Genomic DNA, 21,368 nt, shown 5'->3' with positions numbered 1-21,368 from the left:
CAAGTTACATGCTATATTTATCAAGTTAAGAACACTTTTTTTCTGTCCCGACCAGTGTGGCTCAGTTGGTTGGGTGTTGTCCCGCAAAGTGAAAGGTTAGCAGTTTGATTCCCTTGATTTCCTGTCAGGGGAGAGGCAACCAGTGTTTCTCTCCTTCTTTCTCCCTCCCTTCCCCTCTCTCTAAAAATAATTTTTTAATCTAAAAAAAAAGTTTAGAAAATGTTTTTTCAGGATAACTTTTTTTTTTAAAGTGAGTACTTTTTCCTTTTAAATTTTGGCTTATACAGACTCCTGTTCAATGGTGAGCATATAAATTGGTGCAAACCACTTGGAGGACAATTTGGCAATGTCCACCAGAATTGCAAAGGCATTTATCCTTTTCTTAACAATTTCTTGTTGAGAAATTTTTCATACAGATACTCACCAATGTGCAAAATGTTTTTGTAAGGCTATTCATGGCAACAATATTCATAGGAGAAAAAGATCGAATTCAATTGCAATGTCTATCAATAAGACATCAAATATATTTTAATATATTCATAACATAAATATGCAGCTTCTAACAAAGGAATAAAGACATGTTTTTAATGGATTTGGAATGACTATCAAGATATATAGTTGAGCCCTGGCCTGTGTGGCTAAGTTTGTTGGAGTGTTGTATGCATTCAATTACAAGTCAGGTCACATACCTATCTTTTGGGTTCAACCAATTGATGTTTCTCTCTCACATCAATATATAAATTTATATTCTCTTACTTAATACGCAAGTCAGTTTCTTTTCTGCCGAAGTCTTATTATTAACCAGTAGCAAAATTATTGCTATACTTCTCATCTCACAGAAAACAGAACTACCTGAAATTTAAACAGCTGGTTTACTCAAAACTTTATTAAAGAGATAAGTACCCACCACACACACACACACACACACAGAGTTCTTGCTTTAAGTTCAAGAGCAATAAAGAATAACAGAACTGCCCTAGCTGGGGTCTCATAGATGAGATCACAGAAGTGAACAGTTAGAAAAGATTTACCTGAGATCTAAGATTTGATCCTTGACCATATACCAAATTTTCGCATTCCAATTCTGGACTTCAAACTGAAACTAACATATGCCCTCAAATTACCCTCAATTTTTCTGCATCCTCTACTCAAAACTTATTCTACCTCCCATTCATCCCTTAGCCTATGGTAACTACGCACAGTTTTCCAGACTAATTTGAGTTACTTACCATTTTGCTGTGGTCTGTAGTCATTCTGGGCTTGGGGTACAGCAGACAATTCTAATGCAGAATAAAGAGCATTGTCAATCATCTCCATCTAGGACCTTTCACTTCAGCCGAGAAAGTCAAATTAGAGAAGTATGAGGAGGTGTGCGCCAATGAGGAAATGGCCGATCTGTAAACTGCTAGCAGGAAACTTGCAGGGTTTTTGTATAAGGTACAGGTGACAAAAAAAAGTCATTTTTCAGGAAATGACCAAATTCTGGGGCTGCCTATAGAAATGAATATTGTAAACTGTGATGATTTCGGGGCCTCACCGTTCTCTCTAGATGCTTAGTAAATATAAAGGTTGAGGGAAAGAAGGCTTACAGTTGTCATTATGCAAAAGTTCATTATTTTATTATTACTTATTAATTATTGTTTTGCTTTCCATACAAACAACTGTAAGCCTACTTTTCTCCATCCTGTATATTAAATTGACTGCCCATCTCATCTGATTCTATGGAGCAAGGACAAGTTGCTCTTCAACCAGCAATTTCATCTGTGGAAACTGAAATAAAAAGGAGAGTGGTTCCCAGCTAGGAGTTATCCCAGATTTTGTAGTTGCTTTTTTCCCTTTTGAGAAAATACATGCATGCTGAATGGGACTGATTCATGGTGTCTTGCAGCTTTTGGGTAGTTATATGTGATAGAGAAATGGACTATTGGCTAAGTGTGCCTGGAATTATGGAAAAAATGGACTATTGCCCAATTGTATTTTGTGAATATTCTGCTTCCCTATAGTCCCCAAATCAGTTTCCCAAGTGTGTTCTAATATTTACCCTTCACAGTCTCAGAAATTCCATTAAATTTGTCTCCCATTCTCTTGTTTTTGTATGCAAAGACAACTATAAAAGGAAATGCATTAATAATACATACCAAAGCGGTTTATTTTTAATACGTGAATGGTTAATAAAAAGTTAACATAAGAAAAACAGAAAGGAAATTGAAACTCTAAGAACAGATAAGGTCAGCAAGACAGAATATATTGATATAAATATAGAAAGGAGGAGAAACAGGAAGAGCCTATTAATAAAAACTACTATAGTTCTGTTTTCTGCCACAACAGAGTGCTACTAGACTTGACTTCCAACCAAAAAACTACACATGACAAAATACATGAGGCAACTGTTTCCAGGTAAAGAAGACAGGCAGGACTGTGATCATTGAGAGAAGAGAATCCTATGACCACCCTAGGATTCCACCAAGGCCACTTCCTGGCATAAGGCAGAAAACACATTCTAAACAGAGCAGCAGTCTCACCAAGCTGAGGAGACAGAGATTAAGTCTTGAGCTGCTTCTATGGCTGGAATTTGAAGGGCAGGGTAACTAATAAGAGAGACCGGCATAAAGAGAGGTGTGCAGAAGACTGCCTGGGTGCTCAGGATAGATTTTTGGCTAGGAGCTAGGCTGCACAGATTCTGCAAGTCCTAGCTGAGAGGGCCTCCTGAAGGGCTGGCACCTAAATAAGTGAGACCAGAGGTGGTGCAGTGCTAACCAGAATGAACAAACAAACAAAACAAAGCTTGACAACCAAAAAGATCCACCAGCAGTTTAACTATCTGTAAGAATAAGTTTTGAGAGCATTTGTGATCTTACTTCCTGGTATATGACATCAGTTCGGCTCAAATAAACTCATACAAAAATTCTCAAAAAAACCCACAAGTTTTGATGCTCTTAAGAGGAAGACAACGAAAACAAAATGTGGGCTACACATACAATGGGATATTTATTGTTTGGCCTTAAAGAGGAAAAAGATCCTGTCGTATCCTACAACATGGATTAACCTTGAAGACATTATGATAAATGAAATAGGCCAATCACAAAAAGATAAATTATCTCTGATTCCACCTACATGAGGTATGTAAAGTAGTCAAATTCATAAAAACAGAAGATAGGATGGTGGTTGTCAGGGGCTGGAGAAATGGAGAGTTGTTTAATGGTATTGAGTTTCAGATGTGCAAGATGTGAAAACTTCTGGAGGTCTGTTGCACAAGTGTGAATACACTTGTCTTAGTCTGCTTAGGCTGCCATAACAAAGTGCATTAGACTGGGTGGATCAAACAAGATTAATTTATTCTCACAATCTCAACCTGGAAGTCTAAGATTAAAGTGACTGGTGAGAACTCCCTCCTGCAGCAGCTACCTCCTCACTATGGTCTCACGTGGTCTTTCTGCATCATGTGTGCGCATGAAGAGAGAGTGAGCTCTCTGGTATCTCTTACAAGAACACCAATCCTATCAGATCAGCAGCCACCATAACAAGTTCATTCAACTTTAATTATTTCCTTAGAGGCCCCATTTCTAAACACAGCCACACTGTAGGTTAAATGTCCATGTAGGTCTTCGACATATGAATATGGAGGTGGAAAGGAACACAAATGTTCAGTCCACAACACTTAAAATGGTTACTATGGTTTTTTAAAAAAAGGAAGACAACACAGGAACCAGGGCTCCTTGAGGAAATGACTAATTCTAGGGTCAGGGCAGGAAAAATACAAGATGAGCCTGGAGCATCTATTAGTCTTTTTAGCACTAGAAAATAAGGAACTATTCAAAACCATAAATAAAAAAGAGAAGGGCACCCGGCTACTGTGGCTCAGTGAATTGAGTGCTGGCCTGGGAACCACAGGCTCACCAACTTGAATCCCAGTCAGGGCATATACCTGGATTGTGGGCCAGGTCCCCAGTAGGGGGTGCACAAGAGGCAACCACACGTTGATGTTTCTCTCCCTCTCTTTCTCCCTCCTTTCCCCTCTCTAAAAATAAATAAACAAAAAAATCTTAAAAAAAAAAAAAAGATCAGGGCATATCAGAAAAGCCCAGAAACCAAACCAAAAAGGTCCCAGTGACCAAATATGAAATAATTACAGCAAAAAAACATAGTGTTGTATTATAAATCAGGAATTAAAAAATCTGATTCCATACTGACTTGTACTTATTTTTGATACATAAAAATTGTACAGATCACCCCTAACTTACAATGGTTCGACTTTTTTTTCCCTACATTGCAAAAGTAATATACATTTAGTAGAAACTTACCTCAAATTTTGATACTTCCCCTGGCTGGCAATGTGCATTATGATACTCTCCCATAATGCTGGATAGTAGCATCTCTGAGCCTCAGACCCCAGCCGGGCATGCAGTCAGGAGGGTAAGCAATCAATACAGCATATTCATTGTGTGAAATGATTTTATCCAACTGCAGGCTAATGTAAGTGTTCTCAGCACCTTTAAATTTGTATTGGGTTTATTTCACTTAGATCAGAGGTCCCATCCCCACAAGCCACCAACTGCTACTGCCCCTGGCCCAGGATCTAAGCTCCCCTGAACTCTGTCTCCTCTCCCCCTCCCCCACACCATCTTACAGGAAACCAGTCCCTGCTACCAAAAAGAATGGGGACCACTAACATAGATAATGGCCCCCAGGCTTATATATATTGTTCTAAAGGGCAGGATTTCTTTTTTGGGAGGGAGGGGGACTGAATAATTTTCTATTTTATATAGGCACATTTTTTTCACATTTTAACTTTCTTATTGTTGTTCGAGTGCAGTTGTCTCCATTTTCCCATCATGTTCCCACTGCCCCACCCACCCCCACCTTCCACTCTCAATTCTACCCCCCTTTGGCTTTGTCCATGTGTCCTTTAAACATGTTCCTTGATGATCCTTCCCTTTTTCCCCCCGATTATCCCCATCCCCACTCCCCTCTGGTTACTGTCAGATTGTTCTTCATTTCAGTGTCTCTGGTTATATTTTGCTTGCTTGTTTTGTTGATTAAGTTCTATTTATAGGTGAGAGCATATGGTATTTGTCTTTTATCACCTGGCTTATTTCACTTAGCATAATGCTCTCCAGTTCCATCTGTGCACCCATGAGGGGTAGGAGTTTCTTTTTTCTTTCTGCTATGTAGTATTCCATTGTGTAAATGTACCACAGTTTATTGATCTGCTCACTTACTAATGGGCACTTTGGTTGCTTCTAGCAGTTGGTTTTTGTAAATTGTGCTATGAACATTAGGGTGCATAGGTTCTCTTGAATTGGTGTTTCAGGTTTCTTATGCTATAATTCCAGCAGTGGAAATGCCAGGTCAAAAGGCAGTTCCATTTTTAGTTTTCTGAGGAAATTCCATACTGTTTTCTGCAGTGGCTGTAGCAGTCTGCACTCCCACCAACAGTGCAATAGGATTCCCTTTTCTCCACAAACTTGCCAGAATTTGTTCTTTGTTGATTCATTTATGATAGCCATTCTGACAGGTATGAGGTAATATTTCATTGTGGTTTTAATTTGCATCTCTCTGATGGCTGGTAATGCTGAGGGTCCTTTCATAGTCCCTGAGCCCTCTGTGAGTTCTCCTTGGAGAAGTATCTTTTCAGGTCTTTTGACCATTTTTTAATTGGATTGTTTGTCTTCCTGGAGTGGAGTCATGTGAGTTCTTGATAAATTTTGGAGATCTAACCCTTGTCCATGATATCATTGGCAAATATGTTTTCCCATATGGTTGGTTCCCTTTTCATTTTGCTAATGTTTTCTTTAGCTGTGCAGAAGCTTTTTACTTTGATGAGGTCCCATGTGTTTATTCTTTCCTTTATGCCCCTTGCTCTAGGGGACATATCGGTGAAAATATTGCTGTGTGGAATATCTGAGATTCCCCTGCCTATGTTCTCCTCTAGGACTTTTATGGTGTTGCAACTTATATCTAAGTCTTTTACATTGATAAAATGTCATACATATGTGACATTTCCTTCAATCATTTATCTTCTGATGGACACTGAGGTTGTTTCCATATTATGGTTACTACCAATAATGCCGCAGTGAACATGGCAGTGCAGATAGCTCTTTGAAATAGTATTAATTTTATTTCCTTTAAATATATACCCAAAAGTGGAATTGCTATATGTTTATTCTATTCTCAATATTTTGAGGACATCCATACTGTCTTATATACAGACTGTACCAATTTACAGTGGCACTTATTTTATTGACTGGTTTCTTTCACTGTATAGAAATAATTAATTTATTATATACCACTTTATTTTTGCTTTCGTTGTCTGTGCTTTGGGTGGACATTCCAAAAAATCATTGACAAGACTGATGTCAGGGAGCTTTTCCCCCATATTTTCTAATAGGACTTTTATGTTTACAGGTCTTACTTTTAAGTTTTTCATCCATTTTGAGTTGTTTTTGTACATGCTGTATTAAAAGAGACCCATTTTGTTCTTTTTCATATGGATATCTCATTTTCCCAAAATCATTTATTTGAAATCATCTTTTCCCCATTGTATTATGTGTGATGCTTTTGTCAGGAATGAGTTTACTGTATATAGGTGGGGAATGGGATGATGCAGGCAAAAATGAAACTGTTCTTTCTATCTTTTGATGGGGTTGTCCTCAGGTTTTTTGCTCCACTGCATTGCTAATGCTTCCTAACTGGACTCCTGAGATCTCCTAGAACTGTTTTCATTAGTGGACAGTTGTCTATTCATTGTTCTTTGTGGAAGAACAGACCTGGGGTACCCTACTCTGACATCATGAGAATGTTATTCCCCTGAATCCATGCTGACTGAAATAAATGATTGAGTCCTGGCTGGTATGGCTCTGTGGATTGAGTGCCAGCTGTGATCCAGAGGGTCGCTGGTTTGATTCACAGTCAGGGCATATGCCTGGGTTGTGGGCCAGGTCCCCAGTGGGGGCCACGTAAGAGGCAACCACACACTGATGTTTCTCTCCCTCTCTCCCTCCCTTCCTTCCCCTCTCTCTAGAAATAAAAAAAAATCTTTAAAAAAGAGAGAGAAAAAGAAATGATTGAATAAATAAGTGGGAGAGAAGTGATAAATCTTCCTTACAGAGATTCCAAATAATATATGCAGGTACTCACCCCATGTGGTGAGCAATTTAATTCTCCTCCCCTTGAGTGTTGGCAAGACTTAGCAACTTACTATCAAAGAATAATGTATAGACAGGAAAAAAGAGTAACTTTGCAGCAGAGATACCTGGCCAACACAACCACAACCACCTAAACAGGGTTAACCATGCAAACCACCAGTAGTGTCTTATTGATACCATCCACCTCCAATATCGTGCCATGAGAAAGGCAGCTAACCACTATGGTATGTTTTGCCAAACCCGATAACCTCAATCTACATGTGAATAAAAATTAGATAATTTCAAATTGAGAGATATTCTACTAACATCTAGTTCTTCCAATATATCAAGGTCATGAAAAAATAAGGATATATTAAGAAACTCTAATAGAGCTGGAGAACACTAATATGAAGATTAAATGCAATACTGTATCCTGGATTAGATTCAGGAACAGAAAAAGGACATTAGTGAAAATCTGGTAAAATTTAAAAAAAAAAACCCTGGAGTTCATTGATAATAACATAGCAGTGTTTATTTCTTATTTTTGACAAATGTACCATGATTATTTAAGAATTTAACATTAGGGGAAATGTGATGAACGATATAAAGGAATCTTTAAAACTTTTTAAATTATTCCCAAATAAAATTGTAATTTAAAAAAACAACATACAGCAGACTCTCTATGATGTAACATATTAATGTTCACTACGAAGTAAAAAGTTATTACAATGCAAAGAAATAAGAAAATGTGGGTCACAATCCAGAGAAGAATCAGCAAGTAGAAAAGAAATTTAGGATGACATACACATTGGAATTAGCGAACAAGGACTTTATATATAATTATATGACTATTTGTATAGATATGTGCAAAGATATAGAAAGAAATGTGGACATAATGAATAAAAAAGATGAAGAATCTATGCAGGGAAATAGACACTATTTTTAAAACACAACTGAGACTTCCACTAAGATGGAGGCATAGGTGGAAACACTTTGCTTCTTCCCACAACCAAATCTTAAAACAACAAAGTTTTAACAACAATAAACGCAACCAAACCACACAGAAAATCAACAATATGGAGTCTGAAAATAATGAACCACTCAGCTAAACCGGTGAGAGGGGCAAAGCCAGCAGTGGAGCCTGTAGGGCAAAAAAGATCTCCAACCCGGGCGGTGCACATGCAGCCGAGGACTTGGATCCCAGGTGTGGGCTAGATATGGGCGGAACCCAAGGAAGGCACAGGGCAGCTGACTGTCTGTGGTCAGTCGAGCATTTGCATGCAGATAAACCAGTGAAGAGGCAAGCATTGAGACCACATGGCACAGGTCAGCAGGCTCGCACATTTGCGCTCAGATAAACAGGCGGGGGCAAGTGGTGAGGCGGACTGGGAGAGCGGAGAGGACATCCATTGCTCCCTCTCTGACCCTGCCCGCACAAACAGCATCACAAACCAGCGACCGGGGTGGCCCCGCCCTGGTGAACATCTAAGGCGCCTCTCCTCATACGTAATAGGCACAAACAGATAAAAACATGGCTCAAGAACAACTCAGAGCCCCAGAGCCAATAAATCTAAGTGACCAAGAGATAGCTAACCTTTCAGATGCACAGTTCAAAGCATTGGTCATCAGGATCCTCACAGAACTGATTGATTTTAGTCACAAATTAGAGAAACATATGAAGACTAAACTAATTGAAATGAAGGGAAATGCACAGGAAACCAATAGTAATGGAAAGGAAACTGGGACTGAAATCAAGGGAGTAGACCAGAAGGAAGGAAAAAATTACCAAACAGAAAAATATGAAGAAACAAGAATTCAAAAAAATGAGGAGAGGCTTAGGAACCTCCAGGACATCTTTAAACATTCCAACATACGAATTATAGGGGCACTAGAGGGAAAGAGGAAGAGCAACAAGAAGAAAACTTATTTGAACAAATAATAAAGGAGAACTTCCCCAATCTGGCAAAGGCAATAGACTTCCAGGAAATCCAGGAAGCTCGGAGAGTCCCAAAGAAGTTGGACCCAAGAAGAAACACACCAAGGCACATCAGCATTACATTAGCCAAGATTAAAATGAAGGAGAGAATCCTAGAAGCAGCAAGAGATAAGGGGACAGTCACCTACAAAGGAGTTCCCATCAGACTGTCAGCCGATTTCTCAAAAGAGATCTTACAGGCAAGAAGGGGCTGGAAAGAAGTATTCTGAGTCATGAAATCCAAAGACCTACATCCAAGATTGCTCTACCCAGCAAAGCTTTCATTTAGAATGGAAGGACAGATAAAGTGCTTCTCAGATAAGATCAAATTCAAGGAGTTCATCATCACCAAGCCCTTATTATATGAAATGTTAAAGGGACTTATCTAAGAAAAAGAAGATAAAAAGATGAACAGTGAAAGGACAGCAAACTCACAGTTATCAACAACCACATCTAAAACAAAAGCAAATGAAGAGGACAGCTAGATCAGGAGTGAACCATAGAAATGAAGATCACATGAAGGGTTAGCAACAGGGGAGTGGGAGAAGGAGAAGGGGGGAGAAGGTACAGAAAATAAGTAGCATAGACAGTAGATAGAAAATAGATAGGGTGGAGGGTAAGAATAGTAGGGGAAATATAGAATCTAAAGAACTTGAGACACAGGTTCATGAACTAAAGGGGGAAATGGTGGGGGAGGGGTATGCAGGGTGGAGGGGAACGGAGGGGGGAATAGAACAAATGTAATGGCATAATCAATAAAATAAAAAATATATATTTTTTAAATGGCCAATAGACATATGAAAAGATGCTCAATATCACAAATCATCAGAGAAATGCAAATTAAAATTGCAATGAGATACCACCTCACACCCATGAGAATGGCTATCATCAATAAATTTAAAAACAGGTGCTGGTGAGGATGTGGAGGATGTGGAGAAAGGGGAACCCTTTGCACTCTTGGTGGGAATGCAGGCTAAGGCAGCCACTCTGGAAAGCAGTATAGACATACCTCAAAAAAGCAAAAATGGATCTATCTGCCTTTGGACCCAGCAATCCTATATCTGGGACTATATCCGAAGGAACTAAAAACACTAATGTGAAAGAACATACCCTATGTTCATTGCAGCATTATTTATAGTTGCCAAGATAGGGAAACAGCCCAAATGTCCATCAGTAGATGAGTGCATAAAACAACTATGGGACATTTTCACGATGGAATACTACTCAGCTGTAAAAAAGAAAATTTTACTGTTTGTGAAAGTATGGATGGACCTGAATAACACTATGCTAAGTGAAATAAGCCAGTCAGAGAAAGACAAATACTATATGATCTCATTCATATGTGCAATCTAATAAAAATACTGAACTAACAAGGAAAATGGAGAGAGACTCATAGATGGAAAGCAGGAGAACAACTATTGGTAGGGGAGGTTAGGGGATGGAGGAGTCGAGCAAAAAGGAAAAAGGACTCATGGACATGGATAACAGTGTAGTGATTGTAGGGGGCAGGAGGGTATAATGGGACTAAATGATAATGGAAATATTACAATAAAGATTATATTTAAAAAATAAAATAAAACACAACTGAATATTCTAAAGCAAAAAAAAACAACCAATATTCATCATTTTTTAAAATAACTGAATGGGAGCCCTGGCTGATTAGTTCAGTTGGTTAGAGCACTGTCCTAATACACCAAGGTTGCAGGTTCAATTCCCAGTAAGGGCACATACAAGGATCAACCAATGAATGCATAAATAAGTAAAACAATAAAGTGATGTTTCTCTTCTCTTCTCTTCTCTTCTCTTCTCTTCTCTTCTCTTCTCTTCTCTCTCTATCTCTCCCCCTTCCTTACTATCTCTAAAATCAATCAATCAGTAAATTAATATAATTAACAGCAAATTGGAGCCGAAAAAATAAAAGGTCAGTAAATGTGAAGATAGATTGCTAGAAATTATCTGATATGAAGAACATGAAAAAAAGAACAAGAGTCTCAGTGACCTGTAAGACAACACCAAGCAGTGTAACACAAGTGCTATTGAAATCCCAGAAATATAATGGAGCAGAGAAAAGATCTGAAGAAGTAATGGTTGAATATTTCCCAAATTTAGTATAAAGCTTATACACATAAAAATAAACAAATGAAACTACATCAAACTAAAAATCTTTTGCACAGCAAAGGAAACCACCAACAAAATAAAAAGACAACCTACCTAATGGGAGAAGGTATTTATAAATGATTTATATGAAAAGGGATCAATATTCAAAATATATAAGGAACTCATAAAACTCAACATCAAAAAAAACACCAATAATTCAATTTTTAAAAAGGAGAGAGAATCTGAACAGACATTTCTGTAAAAAAAACACACAAAAAAACAAAAACAGATGGCCAAGAGACACATAACTAATAATTAGGAAAATGCAAATCAAAATCACAGTGAAATATACCTCACACACATAATGATTATTATCAAAAAGACAAGAAATCTGTTGGCAAGAATGTGGAGAAAAGAGAATACTTAAGCACTGTGGGTGGGATTGTAAATTGGTGCAACCACTGTGGAAAACAGTATGGAGATTCCTCAAAAAATTAAGAAGTGAACTACCATATGACCCAGCATTCCCACTTCCGGGTATCAATCAGAAAAAAACTCCAACACTAACTTAAAAGATATATGCACCCCTGTGTTTACTGAAGGATTACTGACAAAAACCAACATTTGAAAATAACCCAGGTGTCATTTGCAGCATCATGGATGTACCCAGAGAGCACTGTGCTAAGTGAAAGTCAAAGACAAATACCATATTATTTCTCTTAGATGAACCTTTTTTAAAAAGTAAACATACTTGTTATGCTACTATATATTTTCTTCTTCTGGCTGCTTTTAATATGTTTTTTTTTCTTTTAATCATCACCTGAGGAAATGCGTATTGATTTTAGAGAGGGGAAGGGAGAGAAGGAATGAGAATGAAAGAGAGGGAGAGAGAGAGAGAAACATTGACATGAGAGAGAAAAACATCAGTTGCCTCTCATCCGTGTCCTAACTGGGGATCCTACCTGCAACTTAGGTATGAGCCCCGTCTAGGAATCAAACCCACAACCTTTTGGTTTACACGACGATGCTGCAACCAAGTGAGCCATATCGGCCAGGGCAAGATGTTCTCTTTATCACTTCTTTTCAGTAGCTTTTTGATCATGTATCTTGGTGTACTTTTCTTCATATTTCTCCTGATTCATGTCCATTGAGCATCTTTGATGTGTGAATTTATATTTTCATCCACTCTAGAAAATTTTTGAACATATTTTGTCCACTTTCTGAAACCTTAATCATAAATATATTATATTGTTTGATATTGTATCCTATCTAACAAGTTCTGGGGTTTCTTGGGGGCAAGAAGGGCATCTTTGTGTTTGTTTTGGATATTTTCTAGTAATATGTCTTCAAGTAAATTGATCTGTCCTTTGGCAGTTCCTCATCTACTCTTGATTCCATCCAGTGTATTTTCATTGCATCATTTCAGTTATTGTTATTTCTCATGCCAAGAGAATGATTTTGGTTATATTTAAAATACCCTGCATTATTCTCTTCATCATGTTCAATTTCCTTCTATCTTTGGAACATATGATGTATATTGATAATAGCTGTTTTAACATCTTTCCTGTGAATTTTCTCATTTTTGTCATTTCTGGGTCATTTTCAAAATAAATTTTTCACAATAATTTCACTTATAAAAACATGGAAACATATAAGTACTTGGGAGTAAATGTAAAAAGGGCATGTACGATCTCTTACTGAAAACTATAAAACAGACTTCTGGCCAAGATGGAGGCGTAGGTAGACACACTGTGCCTCCTCACACAACCAAAATTAAAGACAACAAAAATTTAGAAACAAAAAACAACCAGATCTGACAGAAAATTGAACTGTATGGAAGTCCAACAACCATTCATCCAGACCAGTAAGAGGGGCGGAGTTGCATCAGGAAAAAAGCAGTGGTTGGTATCCTGGGCATGCAGGCAGCGGCTGGGAGACCCCACGTGCACAGGGGCAACTGGGAGCTCCTGGGCGTGGGGTAGCAACAAACAGACCCAGTGAGGCACACAAGGCAGCTGGCTGACCACAGTCACACATTCGCGTTCAGATAAACCAGGCAAAAACAGGCAGCAAAACAGACTGTGCAACCCAGAGCCATAGCACCAGGAAATAAAGCCTAAAAGCACCGATTGAAAATATTTGTGGGAGTTGAGGTGCAGGGAGAGACTCCCAGCCTCACAGGAGAGTTCATTGGAGAGACCCACAAGGTCCTAGAACATATACAAGCCCACCCACCCAAGAACTAGCACCAGAAGGGCCCAGTTTGCTTGTGGGAAGCAGCAGTCCCTCCAGAAGGGACTGAAATCTGAAAGTGGAGCAAGCACCATTATTCCCTCTCTGACCCACTCCCACATACAGCATCACAACCCAGTTACTGGGTTGCCCTGCCCTGCTGAACACCTGAGGCTCTGACCCTCATTACATAACAGGGGTGACCAACCCCCCCCCCAAAAAATGGCTCAAACAGAAAAACAGATCAAAGCCCCAGAGCCAATACTTTTAAGCGACCAAGAGATAGCCAACCTATCAGATGCACAGTTCAGAGCACTGGTGATCAAGATGCTCATAGAACTGATTGATTTTGGTTGCAAATTAGATGGAAATGAAAGCTACACTAAGTGAAATGAAGGAAAATGCACAGGGAACCAATAGTGATGGGAAGAATATGGGGACTCGAATCAATGGAGTAGACCAGAAGGAAGAAAGAAACAATCAAACAGAAAAGAAAGAAGAAACAAGAATTCGAAAAAATAAGGAGAGGCTTAGGAACCTCCAGGACATCTTTAAACATTCCAACATACGAATTATAGGGGCACTAGAGGGAAAGAGGAAGAGCAACAAGAAGAAAACTTATTTGAACAAATAATAAAGGAGAACTTCCCCAATCTGGCAAAGGATATAGACTTCCAGGAAGTCCAAGAAGCACAGAGAGTCCCAAAGAAGTTGTACCCAAGAAGAAACACACCAAGGCACACCATAATTACATTAGCCAAGGTTAAAATGAAGGAGAGAATCCTAGAAGCAACAAGAGATAAGGGGACAGTCACCTACAAAGGAGTTCCCATCAGACTGTCAGCCAATTTCTCAAAAGAGACCTTACAGGCAAGAAGGAGCTGGGAAAAAAAAGTATTTTTTTTAATTTTTAATTGAATTATTTTTCAACTACAGTATTCTGTCTTTTACTCCCATCCCAGCCCACCCCACCACCCCCCATGAGGAAAGAAGTATTTGAACTCATGAAAGGCAAGGACCTACATCCAAGATTTTTTCTACCCAGCAAAGCTTTCATTTAGAATGGAAAGGCAGATAAAGCACTTCTCAGATAAGGCCAAGTTAAAGGAGTGCATCATCCCCAAGCCCTTATTATATGACATGTTAAAGGGATTTATCTAAGAAAAAGAAGATTAAAAATATGAACAGTAAAAAGACAGGAAACTCACAGTTATTAACAACCACACCTAAAACAAAAGCAAACTAAGCAAACAACTAGACCAGGAACAGAACCACAGAAATGGAGATCACATGGAGGATTAGCAACAGGGGAGTGGGAGGAGGAGGAGAGAGAGGAAAAGGTACAGAGAATAAGTAATATAAATGGTAGGTAGAAAATAGACAGGGGGAGGGTCAGAATGGTATGGGAAATGTAGAAGCTAAAGAACTTAAGACACATGGACATAAACTAAAGGCGGGGAATGTGGGTGGGAGAGGGTGTGCAGGGTGGAGGGGAATGAAGGGGGAAATGGAACAACTGTAATGGCATAATCAATAAAATATAGTAAAAATAAAAAAGAAAACTATAAAACATGGCTGAAAAAAATTAGATAAGATCTAAATAGAGAGTTATATCTTGTCCATGGATTATAAACCTCAACATTGTTAAAATGTCAGCTTTCCTCAAATTTATGTTTACATTCACATTAATCTCAATTATAATTGCAGCAAGATTTTGAAATAGAAATTGACAGGCTTATTCTAAAATATATGTGAAATGCAAAGGACCTAGAATAGCCAAAACAATCCTGAAGAAAACAAGAAAGACTTATACTGTCTTAATTCAAGATTTACTATAAAACTACAGGAATCAAAACAGTGTGTTATTGGCATAATAATTAACAAAGAGATCAATGAAACAGAATTAAGTCAAGAAATAGAGCCGTATTTATGCAGTCAACTGATTTTCAACAAATCTGCAAACAATTGAAAAGAGAAGTCAACAACTGTTACTGAAAGACCATACCCATGTAGAAAAAAAACTGACATCAACCCTATCTTACTTAATCACATACAAAAATTAATTCAATATTGATTATAGACATAAGCATAAAAGCTAAAATTGTAAAGCTTCTTAGAAAATGGACACACAACCCAAATGCCCATCAAAAGAACATATAAACAAGTTGTGAAATAGTCATAAATATAATATTATTCAGCCAATAAGAAACCTGCTACTGATACGCCACAGATAATCTCACATATATTACATCGAGTGAAAGAGACAAAACATTGTATATGCGTAAGTTTTATATAAAATTCCAGAACAGGCAAAACTAATCTATGGCGAAACTTTCAGAGCCACAGTTACCTCTGGCACTAGAAGATGTGACTTGAAATAGGCATGAGGAAGTTTTCTTGGGTGATGAAAATCTACTAAATCTTGATTACAGGGTGGTCACAGTTATAACACATTTGTCCAGATACATTGAACTGTATATTTAAGAGTTGTACACTTTATGATTTATAAATTTTACTTCAACAACAAAAAATGGAACTTTAAATACTGAACTCTAGTTAAGTAGGCTTGCTTTACACAATGGTATGACTTAGTTATAAAACTACTTCCTGTGTTTTCTTATGTGTGAACAAATGTGTAAGTAGATTGAGGATAATGGGAGCCTGGTTTCTCACTCTGAGAAAGATTTATAGATTTCCTAACTCTACTGATAAGGACTTAAGTAAGGACTTAAGTAAGGACACACAGCAGCAATAAATACACTTTGTAATCAAATCTTGGTTTCCCAACATTATTCTCTACTGAAAGAACCCATTCCCCTTTGAGAAATACTGATTCTAGAGTAAGAAAAGTACAAGATAAACAAGGAACACTTACGTGTCCAAAAGTTAAAAATTAGTCAAAAAATAATAGGGAAATATCCAAAGAAGCCACCATCACAGTCTTCACACTGGTAGTTCAACCCACACCCTCCAGTAATTTTTCTGTTAACTCATTAGTAGACTGCATGTTCCTGTGGCAGGAACCACACCCTCTTCAAAGTTCTAAATTGCTACCCTGTGGTTTGGAGAGTAGGCTTTCAAGTTACTTTCTTGTTATCACTTCTTCAGTCCTGGAGATCATAGCTGCATTCTGTAGTTGCTACTGCTGTATAACTTCCATATACCTTAGATTTCTCTCTTACCCCCTTTAGTAGGAATCAAATGCTGAGGATGCCTGCTGTGGCATCCTCATTTGACTCCTTTTTACTAGAACATAATTCTTTATATTGTTTTTTCTTAAAGTCACTGGTGTGGTATCTGTTTTCTGATTGAATCCTGACACAAAATACATCACTTATTTCTTAAGCCCATCAAGAAATGCACACCTGCCCTGCCCAGGTAGCTCAGTTGGAGCATCGTCCCATGCACCAAAAAGTTGCGGGATTGATACCCTGTCGGGGCACATACCTAGGGTTGCAGGTTCAATACCCAGTTACAGGGCATAAGAGGGGAAACCAATCGATGTTTTTCTCTTAGATCAATGTTTCTCTTTCCCTTTCTCTCTCTTCCTCCCTCTCCCCACTTTCCTTTCTCTTAAATCAATAAAACATATCCTTGGGTGAGAATTAAAATAAAAATAAAATAATGCATACCAGATGTGATCATGAAGAAACATCAGATGAACCCCAAATAAGAGATATTCCACAAAACAAGTGACCTGTTTTCAAAATTTCAAGGTCAAATAAGGTTTTCTTAAATGACAACTAATTGCAATGTGTGACTCTGACTTGGCCTCTGTGGTGGCGAGTGAGAAGTCATTGTAAAGAGCATTCGCCCTGACCAGGGTGGCTCAGTTGGTTGGATGTCCCGCACGGCAAAAGGTCTCTCTGGTGGATTCTGGTCAGGGCACATGCTTGAGTGACAGGTTCGGTCCTGGTCAGAGTGTCCAAGAAGCAACCAATCAATGTTTCTCACCCTCTTTCTCGCCCTGATCCCTCCTCTCTAAATATAAATAAATAAAACATTTTTTTAATTGTAAAGAATATGTATTGGGACAATTGAAGAAATTTTAAATATGAATTATGGACTAGATAATGATATTGTATCTGTTACAGTTCTTAATTTTCATAATTATACTGTGCTAATGTAAGAGAATGTCCTTATTCTTAGGAAATATACAATGTATTTAGCAGAAATACAGAACTTACTCTCAAATTGTTCAAAATAATTGTGTGTATGGGTGTGTGCAGGGAGGAGAGAAAAACAAATGGGCAACATGTGAACAATTGGTGGATCTAGATAAAGTATATATGAAAGTTCTCTGTACTATGCTTGCACCTTTTCTAAAAATGTTAAATTATATTAAAATTGAAAATTACCAAAAACAAAAATATATCCATTCCTTTTAAAAATTATTTCATTTTATTTTAATGTGATCACTTTAAAAGGAAGACAACAATAAAAGTTCAAAATTGAAATCTGATTCAAGAGCTCAAATTAAATATATGAATAACAGGACAGAGAAACTAATGTAAGAGAGGATCAAATTTTCCTTCTACCCTTCTAGCTTCTTTTACTGGTCTGATAATTAAGTTGGCCTAAGACAGATTAAAAGGAACAAATCCTGTAACACAAAATAAAGCTCCTAACAAAGCCCCCAACTCAGTCAACCAAACAACAACAACAACAAAACAGATCTAGGACAATTACCAAAACAATTCATTGAAGAAAGAATTTGGAATACCTAGATCATTCAAGCATCTTCCTCTGTACCTTCCCCTCTTCTGCTTATACTAAACAGAAGGCATCCTCAGCATTTAATTCTAGGACAAACTTCCTAGCATTGTTTTCTAAATGAAGTGAACAATTTATCTTGTGTGTAGAAGAGTGTGGGCATAGGTGTGGTGTGGGGGGGGGGGTGTCCTTGTTAATGAGGCTAGAGAGAAGCAAAGCAGAAAGGCAAAAAAGAACTGCTAATTTCAACTTTTGCCTCGGCAAGAACCTTGAGGTTGGTTCTGACACAGATAGCTCCCAGAATGGGCACTGAAGCCTGAAAAGCGGGGAGTAAACTCAAGTTATTTGCAACTGGATGGAGAGGGGAGCTCTCCCTTGCTCCCACTCCCTCACAAGGCAGGTTATTCTATTCAATTGCATTTCTGGAAATTTCCCCACTTCCATTATGCACACTTTCCTCCTTCCGGCCCTATGGTGTTCCAACTGGTGAATGAAAGGCAAGATCTCTAAAATCAAAACTAAATTCAAGTTGATAAATTAAGATCAATTCTAGAATGAAAACTCATTGCAAAAGAGTTGTCTTTTTTTTTTCTCTGCTGTATCCCCAAAACCTGTCACAGTGTGACAGCACAGTAAATATCTGTTAAATGAACTGATAAAGACAAGTCAGTAGAAATAATTTAAATGCCCAACACTAATGGAATTGCTTAAGTACAAATCCATACAGCTAAATATTACTGAGCCATTAAAAAGTGTACTTGTAGGCCATTTCTTGGACTCTGGGCAGGGGACAGTATCTGCAGGAGCCAGGCAGAGGGGCAGGGAAGAGCTGTCAATGAATTGCATTAGAATTCCTGTCCATTGGATTGTAGGGTTTATGTAGGTAATCTTGGAAACAACTGTAACAAGACTGAATTGGAATGAGCTTTTGGAAATTATGGACCACTCCAAAGTGTGTGGGTTGCTAGAAACCCAGCTTTGCTTTTGTTGAATTTGAAGATCCCCAAGATGTATCAGATGCTGTCCAAGGGCTAGAAGACTGAACACTGTGTGGCTGCCAAGTAAGAATAGACCTGTCAAATGGTGAAAAGAGAAGTCAAAATCATGGCCCACCTCCCTCTTGGAATCATTGCCCTCAAAGTGATTATTAGAGAAGGAGTTCTCTACCTTGTCACCGATCTCCAAAATGGAGAACTTTCACCCACAGTCGCAGCAGGTCCCATTCTAGAGATAGAAGAGAGAGGGCACTGTCTCAGAGAGAAATCCCAAGCAGTCCAATCTTTAAACTCTAGGTCTTGGAGCCGATCTAGGTCAACTGAAAGAAAACAGACCAGTTTGCAAGAGGAGTGGGGTACAGGAAATAACTTCATTTGACAGGACTATGTACAGAAAATTAGTTTTGTTTGAGATTTCATAAGCTTGGTGCACGTTTAAGATGTTTTAGCTGTTCACCTTTGTTTTCTTGGGACAGTGACATAAACATATAATTCTCTATTGTTTGAATGGATCACATGAGGCATACAACATCAAGAATCATTACTTTACAATGTTCCCGTAAGCAAAATTGGTTTTGCTTTGAACTTTAATAGACTGAGAATAAACCTCTTAATGCCTCCCAGCTAAAGTGTGTTTAGTATTATGGAAACTAAAATGGCAAAGATTGAATTTAAGATTTTCCATAGCTGGGCTGTGATATGCAGCTGTAAGTTGAACAAACAGCCTTTGAAAGCTGCTGTGAACGAAAGCCAGCAGGTAAAAATTAGACCTGCACCATTAAACTAGATTAGAGGTTTAAAACAATCCAACTCATCTTAACACTGGACAGAGGTTGTCCAGTTAGTGTAGAATCTAAGAAGTTTCAAGAAAGTTATTTTGCTTTTGATTTAAATCATAAGTTTCTTGCGTGATTGCTATATATATGAATACATAGCTCTTTGTAACATTATTCATTTGGAAATTTGAGACTTCAAGATACAGGTGTCCTGCCAGTTTAAGTTCAGTAGAGCTGAACTTTGAGTTACTGGGCAAAAGATTTTTTCATGCTGTCATTTGTAATATGTTTTATGAGAACCCTTGGGATTATAGTTTTGGTTATAAATTGTTTTTTTAAGTTTATTTGTAAAGTTAGTGATATGGAAAAATATTTGATATTAACTTTTTTAGAAAGGAATTAACACTCATTAAGGAAATATATAACCTCTTGGTCAGTTTATGGACTTTTCCTTTGTTCTCTGTGTTACGAATTACTATGAGAAACCCCTCCTTTAATTTTTTTTTGAGGACACATCCAAACCCAACCCAGATATGATTACCACCTAGCCCGACTTGAATGTATGAATTAATAAATGCAGGATCGTACAGTCAGTATAATGTAATGTGTATGCTAAAATTCTAGAGCCTAAATACTGACTCCATAACTTAATAGTTGTGGGACCCTGGGTTAGTAACTGAGCCTCTATCAGCTTTAATTTAGTCATTTCTAAAACTGTGGTAAGATCCTTCATTAAGGTTATTGTGAAGATCAAGTGAACTAACAACTTTTAAAGCTCTTACAACATTGGTGGTCACCACAGAGCTGTGCAAGTCTTGGCTTTTATTATTGGATTCAAAACACTGTACTAACTCTGGTGAGAATGAAGAATCAAAATCCATGGCAAGGTTGTGGAGAAAAGGGAGCCCTAGTGCACTGTTAGTGAGAATGCAGACTGGTGCGGCCATGGTGGAAAACAGTATGGAATTTCCTCTAAAAACTAAAAACAGAGCTGCCTTTTGACCCAGCAATTCCACTGCTGGGGTTATACCCTAAGAACCCTGAAACAGCAATTCAAAGAACCTATGCAGTCCAATGTTCATAGCAGCACAATTTACAATAGCTAAGTGCTAGAAACAACCTAAGTACCCATCAATAAATGAGTGGATCATTTATTTAGTAAAACTATGGTACATTTACACAATGGAATACTATGCAGCAGAAAGAAAGGAGCTCCTACCCTTCAAGACAGCATGGATGGATCTGGAGAGCACTATGCTGAGTGAAATAAAACAGGCAGTGAAAGACAAATACCATATGATTTCACCTATAACAGGAACCTAGTCAGCAAAACACAACCAGAAACTTTGAAATAAAGAACAAACTGACAGTAACCGGCAGGGTGGGAAGAGGAGAAGGGAAAAGGTCATCAAGAACCGCATATAAAGGACCCATGGACAAAGCCAAAGGTGCGTAG

At 38.1% G+C, this 21,368-nt stretch overlaps 1 protein-coding gene and 1 pseudogene across 3 annotated transcripts in view; one reads left to right on the top strand and one right to left on the bottom strand.

Moving 5' to 3' along the window:
- The window catches only part of KLRG1 (killer cell lectin like receptor G1), a 34,801-nt gene extending 18,407 nt beyond the window's left edge, over nucleotides 1-16,394 (bottom strand). For 2 of the 3 annotated variants that reach the window (XM_053662249.1, XM_053662248.1), the window contains exon 1: nucleotides 1,230-1,387. In XM_053662249.1, coding sequence (XP_053518224.1) covers nucleotides 1,230-1,317 — 88 coding nt within the window. In that variant the 5' untranslated portion in view covers nucleotides 1,318-1,387. Of the gene's footprint in view, nucleotides 1-1,229; nucleotides 1,388-16,303 lie in introns of those variants that run through there. The other variant, XM_053662250.1, reaches the window with a different exon arrangement.
- On the top strand, nucleotides 12,221-19,515 carry LOC119065703 (serine/arginine-rich splicing factor 3-like; annotated as a pseudogene).
- Nucleotides 19,516-21,368: the final 1,853 nt, after the last annotated feature.

The sequence above is a fragment of the Artibeus jamaicensis genome, unplaced genomic scaffold, assembly GCF_021234435.1.
Source record: "Artibeus jamaicensis isolate MK-2021 breed Jamaican fruit bat unplaced genomic scaffold, CSHL_Jam_final contig_233, whole genome shotgun sequence".
NCBI classification, from domain to species: domain Eukaryota; kingdom Metazoa; phylum Chordata; class Mammalia; order Chiroptera; family Phyllostomidae; genus Artibeus; species Artibeus jamaicensis.
The sequence above is the reverse complement of the archived record's forward strand: the minus strand, read 5'-3'. Positions and strand labels throughout refer to the sequence as shown.